The 13,654-nt window shown below is 34.7% G+C and overlaps 1 protein-coding gene across 3 annotated transcripts in view; it reads left to right on the plus strand.

The window, feature by feature from the left end:
• Positions 1–13,654, plus strand: part of LOC105299350 (cAMP-specific 3',5'-cyclic phosphodiesterase 4D) — a 774,866-nt gene that overhangs the window by 566,448 nt on the left and 194,764 nt on the right. For all 3 annotated transcript variants that reach the window (XM_011371033.2, XM_011371032.2, XM_011371034.2), the window contains exon 2: positions 6,105–6,296. In XM_011371033.2, the coding sequence (XP_011369335.1) occupies positions 6,105–6,296 (192 nt within the window). The remainder of the gene's footprint in view (positions 1–6,104; positions 6,297–13,654) is intronic.

The raw sequence follows: 13,654 nt of genomic DNA on the forward strand, positions 1-13,654 counted from the left end.
TGCATAAACTCTTTATTATAAAGAGAAAAAATATTTTTAAGTAATTATCCAACTTCGGTTACATTCTCATTAAGCTCAACGGTGAACCATTCCTCCCTCCTTGAGTGGCAAAGCACCAAAATGCATTCCATTATATAGCCAGCGGCATGAGTTACAATATCCATGGGACAGTAGAGCACAGGAAAATAAACAGCAATGTAATTGTGACTCGGGATCCCCAAGGTACAGCCAGTGGCTGGAGACTGATGTCTGAAGGACTGATTCTGCTCATTGCAGTCACTGGAGCCCCACCCCGTCGCTGAGACCTCTGTGTCTTCCACGGTTCCTGGCAGGAAATTGTTCTTCCTACTCAGTGAGGAATATCTAGAGAAAAATCAACAGTCTCCACCCTTTCCCCGATGTTATCTCACTGGAATTATGGAGTGGGGTGGAGACATTAACCAGCTAAAGTAGTAAGAACAATCTGGCTCCAGCATCTGTCACCTTATTGATTGCCAGAGCTGATGCAGGTAACTTGGCTGGCCAGCCCTTGTTTCCCTTTCTCTCTCTTCTCTGCCTTTAATTTCTTCCCAGAGCAGTGAGCTCAGGTACAGAGAATGACCTGTATGGAAAGTTCCCCTCAAAGATAAAATGATGACTCTTGAAATAACAATAGCTGCTAAATATTGAGAATGTAGTAGCTGCTATGCATTGTGCTAAGTGCTTTCTAAACATGATCTCTTCTAATTCTTATGGTGGCCTTAGAGCTAGGTATCAGGAAGTGGAGGCTTAGAAAGGTAAAGTAAACTTGCCCCAGAGCATGCAATTAGAGAGTGGTAGAACCAAGATTTGCAATTTAACATACATTTTCTAACTTCATCCTAATAGCAACACTTTTGGTCTTTCCCCACCTTCCACTAGGAGTTATATTAAAACCTAGTCCCAGAAATAGCCTTGGCATTCAGGATGTATAAGTTGATCAGAATGTTACTTTCAAAGAGTTAACGTGTGAAGTTCCATCCAGGTGAGGAAGCTAAGACATGTTCTTATATATTGTTTAATGGTTAACAGGAGGCTCTGCATTAAAGACACACATAGGGGCCAGCCTCTTAGGCTCTAGAATCAGCTTGAGTTTAAAAGCCACTTAAGAACTTATGGCCTTGAACACATTACTTAACATAGAGCTGCTTCTCTGTTCTTTAGATTTCTCATTGGTTAAGTGGAAAAAATAGTGCCTGGATTATTGTGAGAATGCAATGTGATAACATTTATAATGCACAGAGCACAATGCCTAGCACATGGAAAGTACTCCAAAAGTTTTATCATTATCATCATTATGATGATTATTATCACCATCCTAATTATACTCAGACAATATTCTCCCACGCCCAATTCTTTAGTTACCAAGCTTTGGCTAATTTGGCTCTATCTAACTGACAATAAGTCAAAAGAGTATTCATTATATCAAAATATTGGCGAGAGAATGTGTTTGGGAAATTCACAACTGATCTCTTTTGTACCAGCATGTAAGGTTAGGATTACCCGATCATCTTCTTGTTTTATTAATAATGCCATGACATGGACTGTTTATAAAGTTATGCTTCAAAAATAAGTAGCTTATTTGAAGACACATGTTTTCAGCCTAAATTAACTGAGTGGAGATGTACTGCTTCGATTTGTCCCAGACAGAACTGAGTGGAGATGTACTGCTTCGATTTGTCCCAGACAGAACTATTCCCAAGGGGAGCCCCTTAATTCTAATATTAGAAGGAGTTGATGAATAAACCTTTTGGTGGGAGAGGGGACGGCACTTTGGTTTATTTATTTTTATATTTTGTTGATTCCTTTTTCATTTCAAAAACAATGTATTTATTTTAGCAAATTGAACAATTTGAAAGTATGCAACTGAAGAGTTAATAGTCTTCCCCATCTCACTCCCCTGAAAGATCAGTGTTAAAAGCTGTTGTGTGTCTTTCCACATATTTCTTTATAATAAGATTCTGCTAATACTCCTTACCAAACTTTCCATAAACACGCCTAGCCCTACCTATTAGGTCGAACCACATGAAATTGCCATTGTTATAGCTCCTCACCGTTTTTTAATATGAGCCCTTAAATTGAGTCAGACACCGAATGTTCTGTTTTATGCACATGCCTTACTTATTCCTTCTTGGGTTTGCTTTTGCTGCTGTACTTTCACCGCATACCCTCCATCCCCATTCTTTGTCTGTTCAGGCTGCCATAACAAATTACTACAAGGCTGGGTGGCTCTTGAACGGCAGAGATTTATTTCTCACAGTTCTGGAGGCAGGGGACAGTGTGCCAGCAGATTCAGTGTCTGATAAGGCCCACTTCTCACATGGTAGAAGGGGCAAGGAAGCTCTCTGGGACCTCTTCATAAGGGTGCTAATCTCATGCATGAGGGCTTCACTTTCCTGGCCTAATCACCTCCTAAAGTCCCCCACTCCAAATAAGATCACATCTACAATTACATTTAAACATATGAATTTTTAGAGACACAAACATTCAGTCTGTAGCTCCCACCCCAACTCTACTCTGTCTAGACAATTTTTAACTGCCCTTCAAAGAAGAACATTCTTCAGCTTCTTAAACTCCCTTTACATTCATTGTCTAAATCACATTTTCTAATTTCCTCTGTAACACAATTTAGTAATTTATTATTTATGTTATTTAATACAGATATGTCATATGTTTTGTTCTTTTTCTCTATTGCTTCATGTTATGTTGCCTTACCTAGCTTTAAGTGCCTTATAGAGAAATGCTATGTTTAAATATCTGTATTTATTCAGGCGCTCATCTAAGGGCATAGGAGAAACTGTAAAAGTTTGTTTACTGAGTCTTTCATAATGCAGTCTCTTTTCCTATTAAGTAATTTACCAGTACTGGCATTTGCTAATGCTTACGCCTAGGGATTCTGTAACATTTGTATTATGTTTTCCTTGATAATGAATTTTTATTATAGGACAATTTAATTTAATGGAAATCAATCATGCAAATAACCTCAGATCCTGACCCCAAAAACTGTATTCTGAGAAAACTCATTACCGAAATTTGGATGGATTCTCCAGATCATTAATGATACTCATATTACATTACCCCAACATAGTAGGTATTTCATTAGTTATGTAAATTCGATTAAGGCTTTAAGAGGCTTTTTTTAGTAAAATTCTTACAAAACATCAGTGGCCATTTTTAGGTCTTCATTCTCAATCTGTAAAAGCTAATACTAATATTTTGAGATGAATATATTTTTATCAATATTTGGTAATCACTTCCTATAAATCTGAGGTTTTATTTTTGTGGATAATATTTAAGAGGTTGTTTTCATGAATCTAAGAAATTATTTAGGCCTTCAAGTTTATTTACAATAGACTTTCCTTATTTATGAAAATTATCTCCATCTAGTGGACAACTTGTTATATTACAACCTACAGAGAAAAATAGAGCCCCTTGAATATGCCATATCAAAGCCCCTAGAATGTCCCATATCAAACACTTTATGACCTATTAATAAATTTGTACTTAATAAGCAATATTATGGCAAAAATGTTAACTGTTTTAAGGTATTAGTGTTTGTTCTAAAACTTAAAGTGGAGAGTTTCTTTAAGATCTGCTTAATTTAGTTAGAAAAACAATAATAAAAAACAAATTACTGTTATTTTTGGCTATATTCATATTTACTCAATTAAACTAAGGAAAACTAAAAATCACACTTCCACATCTCCTATATTTCTGTTTATAGGAGATATAAGCTTGCTTTTTATTTTTTAAAACAGTAACATTTGAATATTGATGGGAAATCAACTTTTTTTTAATGTGTTCACATTAAATCATCCTCATGCTGAAGAGCTTCCATAACTATCCATAACTATCCTCTGAGAACAGAAATCTCTTATCCTCTCTCTATTCAGAGGTCTTGAATGTCTTTTCAGTTGTGTACTGAATGCTTTCAAAAACGCTCTTTAAATAAAGTATTACTCTTCTATAAAGACTTCTCGACTATCCCACCTTGGAGTAATCTTATCTCCTTCGTTTTTGTATCTCAGTGTGTACTCAGTAAGTACTTATTTAATTAAGCATATCTAAGAAGAGCTTGCCAGAAATCCCTAATATGTCTTTTTAATGATTAGAGATCCCTTTCTCCTTTTGGCCTTCCTCAAGATTGCCAAAAGTCCCACATACATGAAGTGCCTCTCTGAGTGAAACAAATATTCCCTGTTTGGGTGTCACAGTTACCAACATACATTTGTGGTTTACGTAATTATGCATTAGAGCTGGAAGAATTTCAGGAACAGTAGATAATTAAATCCAGTTAGCTCAGTAACTTTGCTCAGGTCACTTTTCTAGGAGCTGGTATTCTTTTCTATAAAATGAGTCTGTTCAAATAGATAATCTCTTATTGTCCTTCAAGGACCAAATAAATGCATTTATAAAGTGACACAATTCTAAGAAAATTTTAAATTGGAAGACAAGTTTATGACTGGTCAAGCTATATTATATGTTTTTCCTTTTTTTTTTTAACTAGATGGATTGATTTGAAGTCAATGTTTTATTTAGTCATAGATTCTTAAGTGATTCATGAAATATCAAGACTCTAGCTTATTCTTCCACTTTGGCTTTCAATCTTTGTGTTATAACACTATTTATTAATAATTCCAGTGAAGAAAATAAAAATGTTTTGAAATTTACTGGCTAACAGTTTGGGTAAAGACTCTAATGGGTAAAATATTAATAAAAACTGAATTTGAATTAATTTATGTATTTGTTCAACAATTTTTAACCACATTCCTGAGTTGTCACCCTTCTCTCGTAAGAACACATGTGAGTTGACTTTATTTTAATGCTGGTTGATGTTTGATTAGAAAAGCTCTTTGTGGAAGGTTTATATAGATTATAAGGACTGTGATGTTAAAAACTGTACATGTGTGGTTCTTTTTTCCCTCAACTCTATAATCTGTATTGCTGAGCACAATGCCTTTCATTCACGCATGCATTCAGAAAACCACTAGTAAAGGTATCTGAAGCGCTAATGAGTCCCCATCCTCAGAGAGCTCACAGTCTAGGAATGGAGACTAAGTCGTAAGAAGTTTCAATTTACCGTAAATGCTACCAATGTAGAGTGGGAAAGTGTCTTGGGAGCACAGAAAAAGGCATCTCATAAAGCTCTGGGGTATCAGGGCTGCCTTTCAAGTGAATGCTATGTCCTCAAGGATGAATAACAATTAGACAGGGAACAGTAGGATTGAGTAATTAGGAGAACAGAAGGATAGATAGTGATAGATTGAGAGAAGGAAATGGTGGTTTAATATGAGTGGAGTATGAAGTGCCTGATGGAAGAGGGTTGCATATTGAGGCTGGGAAAATAGTCAATTATAATTGAGATGGATTATTAAGACTGTCAGAAATTTGGACTTTATGCTGAGGGCAATAGTGAGCTACTGAATGGTTTAAACTGACAAATGACATAGATTTATTTATTTATTTATTTATTAATTTTAGGAAAAATTACTCTTGGCACAAGGTGGAAAATGGATTTAAAAGACTAATTTTAAGGTTGTTGTAATAATGCAGGTACAGTTGATAGAATCCCAGTTAATATATTGGCAGTGGAGATGGAGGGAAGTGGATACAACAGACATTTGTGATTGGATAAGTGTAGGTGAGAGAAAAAGAAGCCCAGGTTTGGGGAAGCAATGATATTAGGCATATAATGAGCATTTGTTGAATTGAATCCAAATATTTAGTGAATTACTATGTATTTGTTCTTTTCCTAAAAGGAATTCTGTACTTAGGAAAACTTTTCTTTCCAGAATGATTTCTATTTAACTAAAGTTGAGTTTAGAGAGACTTATGTCTTGTATCTGGTTGGTTATCAAAAGTACACCAGAGCTTCTGAAGACAAGAGTATGAAGTCAATGTGTTTTTGCTTTTGTGTATTTCAGTATTATTATTATTATTATTATTATTATTATTATTATTATTATTTACAGCAGGAATTAGCTATAAATTTTCCCACCGTCAGTTCCTAAACTGAAATATCCCTTTGCTAAAATGTCAACATGCAAGTGTTCACAGCAATGTCATTCCTTCTCTTTCATTCACAGTTTTGATGTGGACAATGGCACATCTGCGGGACGGAGTCCCTTGGATCCCATGACCAGCCCAGGATCTGGGCTAATTCTCCAAGCAAACTTCGTCCACAGTCAACGTCGGGAGTCCTTCCTTTATCGATCTGACAGCGATTATGACCTCTCTCCAAAGTCTATGTCCCGGAACTCCTCCATTGCCAGTGATATGTAAGTATAAGGGTGAGCAAAGAGAAGAGGAAGCTTCTATAGAAAATCAAGTTAGTTTATCTCTAGAGTTGATGATGTAATAAAACCAGCAATATTTTTTATCTACATCAGTCTAGAACTTAAAAAGAATGGTAAGTAAAATTATACAAGTTGAAGATAAATGGTAGATTTAACTTGAGTACACTCACTCTTGATAAGAAACAATTATTTTCCATAGATACATTGTATGGGAAAAGTGAGAATTAAATTTTTAATGGAAACATTTATAATTAAAACATCAACTTATATTCTGGTAGGACCCGAGTTTTAGCTACACAGCCACATGAATATAATATTTCAAAAAGTTTTAAACTTGGCTTGAAAATCCCTGTGATATTAGAGTGCATAGAGTTTTGAATATATCTCAATTGATGTACCATATAGATATTAGCACTGGTTTGCTGGATCATTTGAGAGGTCTTTGCAGGGGTTTGCCTAAATTAAGCCATTTTTGGAATATGAATTGCTGGAGGCAAGCACAGAAAACATTAGACAGAATTGAATATCATTTATAAGATGGCACAGCTTGGAAAATAATTAAAACTGATAAGGAGGTTCTCAGATCATATTCTATCATTAACTCATTTCTCAGCACAATTCATTCTTGTGTTTACTATAGAGTTCATTAGCCTTCTAAGTTGTGGAGGCTTCAAAATAGAACCTTACTCTCACTCAGTACCTATGCTGTCATTTGTGGTAACTATTGCCTCTGTATATAGTGTTGGTCTTCCCTTCCCTCCTCTGCATTTAGACATTTGTCCAGTAACACTCACTATCTTCTCATGACACCATGTCAAGAATTCATGACAGGCTGCAGTTAATCTTGCAGGAATTAGCTTATATAGGGCTCCTGAGGGTCTAGTGTTATTCTTCATTTCCTAACAAATCACCATGGTATCCCAAAAGGTCTAAAGGGTGTTCTAAAAATGAAATTGTGCTCTTCTCGTTTTTACAACCTATAGTTTTTGGTTGCCATTTTATTAATAGTTATAAAACGATAATACAATTTATGTTCTAATCTCCTTAGGAGTGACTAGGGAGTGACTAAATTGAAATCACTTTGATTCAAACACTAAATTATTAAACTCATATTGTGTAGCTGTCCCTATTTGAAGCACTGCAGGAGATATAAGAACACTATGTGACAGTGTTTTTGATTTCAAATAACTAATAGTCTATAAAATAAAAGGTCTCAGATCAAATGACTAGTAGAAAAGACAGAATATAAGCCCTAACTTGTGTCCTTGTGTACTACAGGAGAAAAATATCTCACTATCTACCTTTAATTATGCACAGGTCTACACCATCTTTCAAAAAAAATATGCACTTCCCCTCAGCTTTTTTGGTAATAAAACTTCTTCAGTAAGTTATATCTCTCCACGTTCTGCCACCCCCACCCAAAGATTCACATTTGTTCTCTATATTTCCTTACCATGTTGTGTTGCCTTAATATTATGAAATCTATCTTCTATTTATATTGACCTCTGAAAATCCGTTAATTCAAGGCTTGAAATGAATAGATTCCACTTCCAAAAAGTAGAAGGCATGTTGCCAGTTATGAGAGGAAATACAAGATGGTTTTCAACTCCTCGTTTTCATCATCATTGTGTTCTCACTTCTCTCCCACTCACAGACCTCTCCTTCACCTGCTCCTCTTTTCACGCCTTAACATGTTTCCCTAAAGTATAGCCCCTGACCCTCTGGTCTCTTCTGTTGAAAACTCTTTTGTGTAGGGGTTCACCTGTTATCTTTAATCAGATAACTTACCACTCAGTATCTCTGGCCCTGCAACCTCAGTTGAGCTCTAGATCTGTAGCATTTAAATGCTTTCTATAAATTTGCACTTTCTTATTCAGCTGTACCTCACAATCATTAATTAGTACATATTCATCATTACATAAGTGAGCTTCAGATCTATAGCACTTAATCACCTCCTCGAAATTTACTTTTTTTGTTCAATTGTTACCTCATACTCATTAATTAGTGCATATTCATCATTAATTCATTGTATTAATAGAGCCCACTCTTCATCCCTAACGAAATTCCCTTTTCCAATGCTCCTATTTCTATGTTATTTTTTATCCTACTTTCTCAGGTTTGAAGTTTAAAACATTCATTTATTTATTCACACATAATCAAAATACTTATTAAACAACTATGGCATGTTCAAAGCTCCCAATCTGTAGATGGAGGAGGGCTTGCATTTTCGGCCATTATGATAAAGTGCAGTAGCACCCAGAGGAGCAGCATCTGCCTAATGAGAGGCAAGTAAAATCATGTCAGTTAAGGAATGACAATCTGCTTGGTGTGAGTAAGGAAGTGTGGCGGGAGAGAAAGAAGATTTGAATATAGTCTATGGGACTTGAGAGCTACAAAGGCATATAAATGAGATCTGTATGATCAAATTATTTTTTGTTGCATTTTGATTATTCTGTTGTTGAACAATTACATAGTAAAGTGACTACAGGGAAACGGAACATGTTTAAATTCACAAACTAGTTAAATATTATGGAAGCCCATGTCAGGGGGGTGGTAAAGGGATGAAGGGGTTGGTCCAGATGCAGGAGGCAAGAGGCTTACAGAATGTGTGTGTGTGGGGCGGCGGGGGCGGGGGGGGCGTGTTGTGTAGCGGGACGGGGCATAGCCGGTGGAGAAGAAGAATTAAAAAGCTGCTGAAGTTTTGGCTCTGAAGGAATAAACTAATGCTGATGTTGACATTTGGGATACAGGATGGAGAGTGAATAACATAATGGTTAGTAGTGGGTAATCATTTTGGCTTTTACATAAGGGTAGAGCTCTAGAGGAAACCAGACAACAGTTTAAAGGACAAGGTCAGAGAGTAGAAACAACCGTCCAGAGGATGGGGAGAAATTAGAAGAACCAATTACCTTCTGTAATTACTAGGTTTTGGATGACAGCTGGGTGAAGTGTCTTAGTGAAATAACAGAATTAGAAGCCCAGTGAGTTGATGATTGAAAGTGGAAATATCCGCAAGTGCAGGCATCTGTTCAGAAGGTTGATAGGTTACAGGGCAAGGGAAAACTAAAGCTGCTTGAAGGACAATTAGGTTCGAAGGAAAATTTCTTTGAATTCAAGATACTTAAGCTGAGAGAAAGAGTATTAAATATGGAGCTCTAGCTGCTGACAAAAATATTATCATGAGCTCAAGTAAAGGGATTAATCTTGGAAAAGTAATAGAAACAATATTATTTAGGAAGGATAAAGAAGAAAAACAAGTGAAAAAGGAAAATATATATTTGGAGATAGAGGGAAAATGTTTAGAAATTTCATGGCTAATGATCTCTACTTTTTCATTCAAATGGAAAGTATAGCCATTAATAACTAAAGGAAAGAGGAATGAGGCAGCTTGAGAACAGGAGGAAAGGCTTAGAAGAGGCACTCCAACCAAAAAAAGAGAGCAGAATAGAGGAGAGTAGAAAAATGCAGAACAGCCTCCCAGATAATAATGTTGAATGGATGAATGATCAAGTTGAAAGTTATCTCCTCCAACTTCATCTAAGGCAAAACGACTTTGCTTTAGACTGAGACCAAGGACAAACTCGTGGTCAGTTAGTAGACACTATTTTAAGTAGTTAATTATTTTTTAAAATTATAGCAAATTGATTTTTGGATACCAGTGTGTAGATTGTTTCTTTTAGATCCTTTACTCATCAGTACAGATTAAATATAAGCATGCATTTTACAAAAGACCTGCAATATTTCATATTAAATAGTGCTTTTCTTTCCAAAATAAACTTATAAGGATGATGGCTTTATTCATCCATGTACCTATTCAAGTGTTTCTTTATCTGCTAGAACTCAATAAGAATGACAAATTTAATTAGACCATGACACAATTTTATATATTGAAAAATAATGTCTCAACATGTTCTGCTTTCCTGTTTACCCTGGAAATTTACATTGAAGTGATAGGATTTTCCCATGACACTGACTCCTGTAAAGCATTCTTTCTACCAGAGAGATGAAGTTTCTCTGAGAAGCAAGGTGAATATAAAGTAAATAAAAAATTAGTTTCAGTCTTCAATCTGATACTACACATAACTTCTACACAGAAAAGATTATGCTTTTTCCTCATTTGACTTCACATGTGTCCATATGTAGGCCTCTGTTTTCTTACCTAGTTCATGATAATGCTGGGAAGATCCTTAAATGTCAAAAACTCAACCGTACTTTACAGAGAATGACATTATCATATATTTTAAGCACTTTTGCTGATTTTATATGTATTATCCTAGTTAAGCATTCCTATTGAGAAAAGCCCTTAGAAATTTCAAATACAAACAGTACCAGTGAAGTTTTGTGATTATCTACTTGAATGAAATGTTTTGGAAATGCTCTTTAAGTTGAATTATACTTTAATTTATTGAGAAAGAGAGAAGGAAAATAATCACTTTCTAATAGATAGATGTCATCATCTTATCCTCTATAAATAAATACTAGGTAAATACCTGAAGAGAAAATAATATTAATAATGGTGGTAATAATAATCAAAGACACATTGAATGTGTATATCACACTTCACTTTTCCAAGTATTTTCACATCTGCTATCTCACTTGATACTTTTCAATATCCTATGGATAGAGACATTATTATGCCATTTTACAGATGAGATCTAAAGTCCTGAGAGCTTAACCTTTTTTAAGAACACAACAAACACTTTGATCATTCCCAGGAGAACAGTATTTTGATAAAGCCATTATAAACAAAGTGCTATGAACTACCGCAGCAAAATTGCTGAGAAACAGAAGTACCTGTTGACCAAATTCATTTGACTAAATTAATTACTTGGCACTATGAACATTTGGTTTTCAGTTATATTTTAAGAATAAAATAAGACGAAAGCTCAAATTGGTTAGAGATTCAATAAAGAAAATATAGGACTAACTCTTGAAAAAATATATAATGCTACAGGACTAGGCTAAACTCAGCATCTAAACAATTATATTTATATAATATAATTTTATGTAAGGCAGAAGGGAATTTCTTGGCAGCTTTGCTCAGAAGTCTGTCGCATAGTTTGTTAAATGTATCCCCAATAGCAATTTAATTCTTAGGAATAATAAGAAAAAAAGAAAAATTTAAGTATTAGCATGAGTACAGTAAAGAACTAAATACATGAAAAGTAAATTTGAACTATCTTTAATAGCGAAAAGTATTTTATAACAATAGGAACAACTAGATAACAGAAAGTTGCCTAAGTGCTGTCACAAAGAAAATAACAGAATAAATGGATAATTACATAAGATGTATGTAGTTTTTTCCTCTTAAAGTTCTTCAAAATGCATTTAAAGGTATTTTAACTTCTGAATAACAGTTACTTCTCTTGTACTTCATCTAATAATATAATGTTGTTTATATTAGCCAAATACACAGACATTATACAAATACACTGGGAAAATTAACAGGAGAATTATCAGTGATAAGACCAGTAGAATTTAGTCATAAACGTGTAAGTTTATTAATACAAGCTGCCTGTTAAACCACTTTAATTAAAAAAGACATTTAATTTACCTGGATAATGGGCCCTCTAGTCCCCGTCTTCTGCTGAATAAACACCAACATACAGAATCTATTAACTCTAACTCATACGTACACACTTATACATACAGAATATGGGGAGAGGGCATGGAAAGGGCAGTGAGGAGAACGTGAGTGTACTCAATATATCATAAAAATCTGGGGCACACTAGCCAATTAGTACCCATCACCATACAGAAGTATAGAACCTCAAGGGGAGGGAGAGGTAGATAAGGATCTAAAGGGAGTCAAATATATGATGACAAAAGGAAATTTAACTTTAGTGGTAAACATACAATGCAGTATATATATGATATATTATTAAATTATACACTTGAAACATATGATTTTATTAGCCAATGTCACCACAATAAATTTAATTTTTAAAAAAGTATAGAATCTCATTGATCAGGCCTTTAGAGTGCCCCATGTAGGCATTCTCTCAACTAGTGGAAGATATACCCCAACTGTATCTCAGATTACTACCCTTTCTTTAGCACTTACAAAGTCCTACCACCTTTTGAGACTCTAATTTGAATTTTCAATCATAGCCTTTACCCTCAACTTCTTGTGACTACTGAGTAAAAAGGCAATGTTGCTTCTAGTCCTGAGTTTGAAAAAGGAAGAATGACAGCTTATGTGTCTATTCATCTCTTCTATTACAGGTTACATTATTCTTCCTTAGTATTACTAGCTTATCTTAAGATTAAAAATAGAAAGATATGTAGCATTACATATCTAGTCCTCACTAGATCTAATGAAAACTTTGTATTCCCACTTAGCTAGGTTTTAGATCTTACTGAACTAATGAGCATCTGTCTCCTTTCTAAACTTGTTTTGCCATTTGAAAATCCTCTAACACTATCCAAAGAAAAGTACCATAGCCAAATAATTAAATCCTTAATTCCAAGTTTTCCCAACTGAGGGGTATATTAAGTGACTATGTTTTTAATTGATATTATCATTCTTTTACTCATTCAGCAATTATTAATAGCACCTACCCCATGCCAAGGTATTGTTTGAAAACATCAGAGATATATGAAAACAAGACAAAAATTTTGTTCATATCATTCATTTCTGTTTTATTCTTTTTAAATTCTAGATAGAAAAAGAGGCTTACCCAGACAGTATTGAGATTCTTATGTAAATTCCTATTTTTCACTTACACATCAATCACTTTAAATATTTATTTGCTTGTCAGTCTTAAATCCTTAGTGAATTGTTCTCAATGTCTTTGCTGTTTTCTAAGCCATGTAAGGAAAAATAGTCACACTGCCAAAACATTTATATGATATGTTTCTTGAGATAGTCTAAGGAATGTTAGTAAATCATCCTCACTACATCTTTGCAATATGGAACATTTAAAGATGTGCATTATGAATATGGAGAAAACAAGCCTTCAAGAAAAATCAAGTCAGGAAGACCAAACACTGGATTTTGCTGTCAGATTCCTGGCGCTTTGTTTTGTGGTTCTGGACAGATTTGCTGAAGAAACTTCCCCAATTTTCCATCTGCTTATTGCATTTTCTCTCAGGCTTTGTGTCAGCTTTCTTTAATTATTTTGAGACTTTTGGTTTTTTCTTAACCTTGATTGGAAAAAAAATAATGTCCAGCCACTGACAACCACAGGTACGTCTAAACATATGTACAGCATCAGTTCTTACAATCCCTTCATTAAAAGCAGACAAGTTAAAAGCAGAAAAAGAAAGAACAGCTGCTCGCACCTCTGCAAATGTGGGAGGCTGCACTGTGACAGGAAATCATTTAAGCAATTCGGTGA

The sequence above is a fragment of the Pteropus vampyrus genome, unplaced genomic scaffold (genome assembly GCF_000151845.1).
Source record: "Pteropus vampyrus isolate Shadow unplaced genomic scaffold, Pvam_2.0 Scaffold181, whole genome shotgun sequence".
NCBI lineage: Eukaryota > Metazoa > Chordata > Mammalia > Chiroptera > Pteropodidae > Pteropus > Pteropus vampyrus.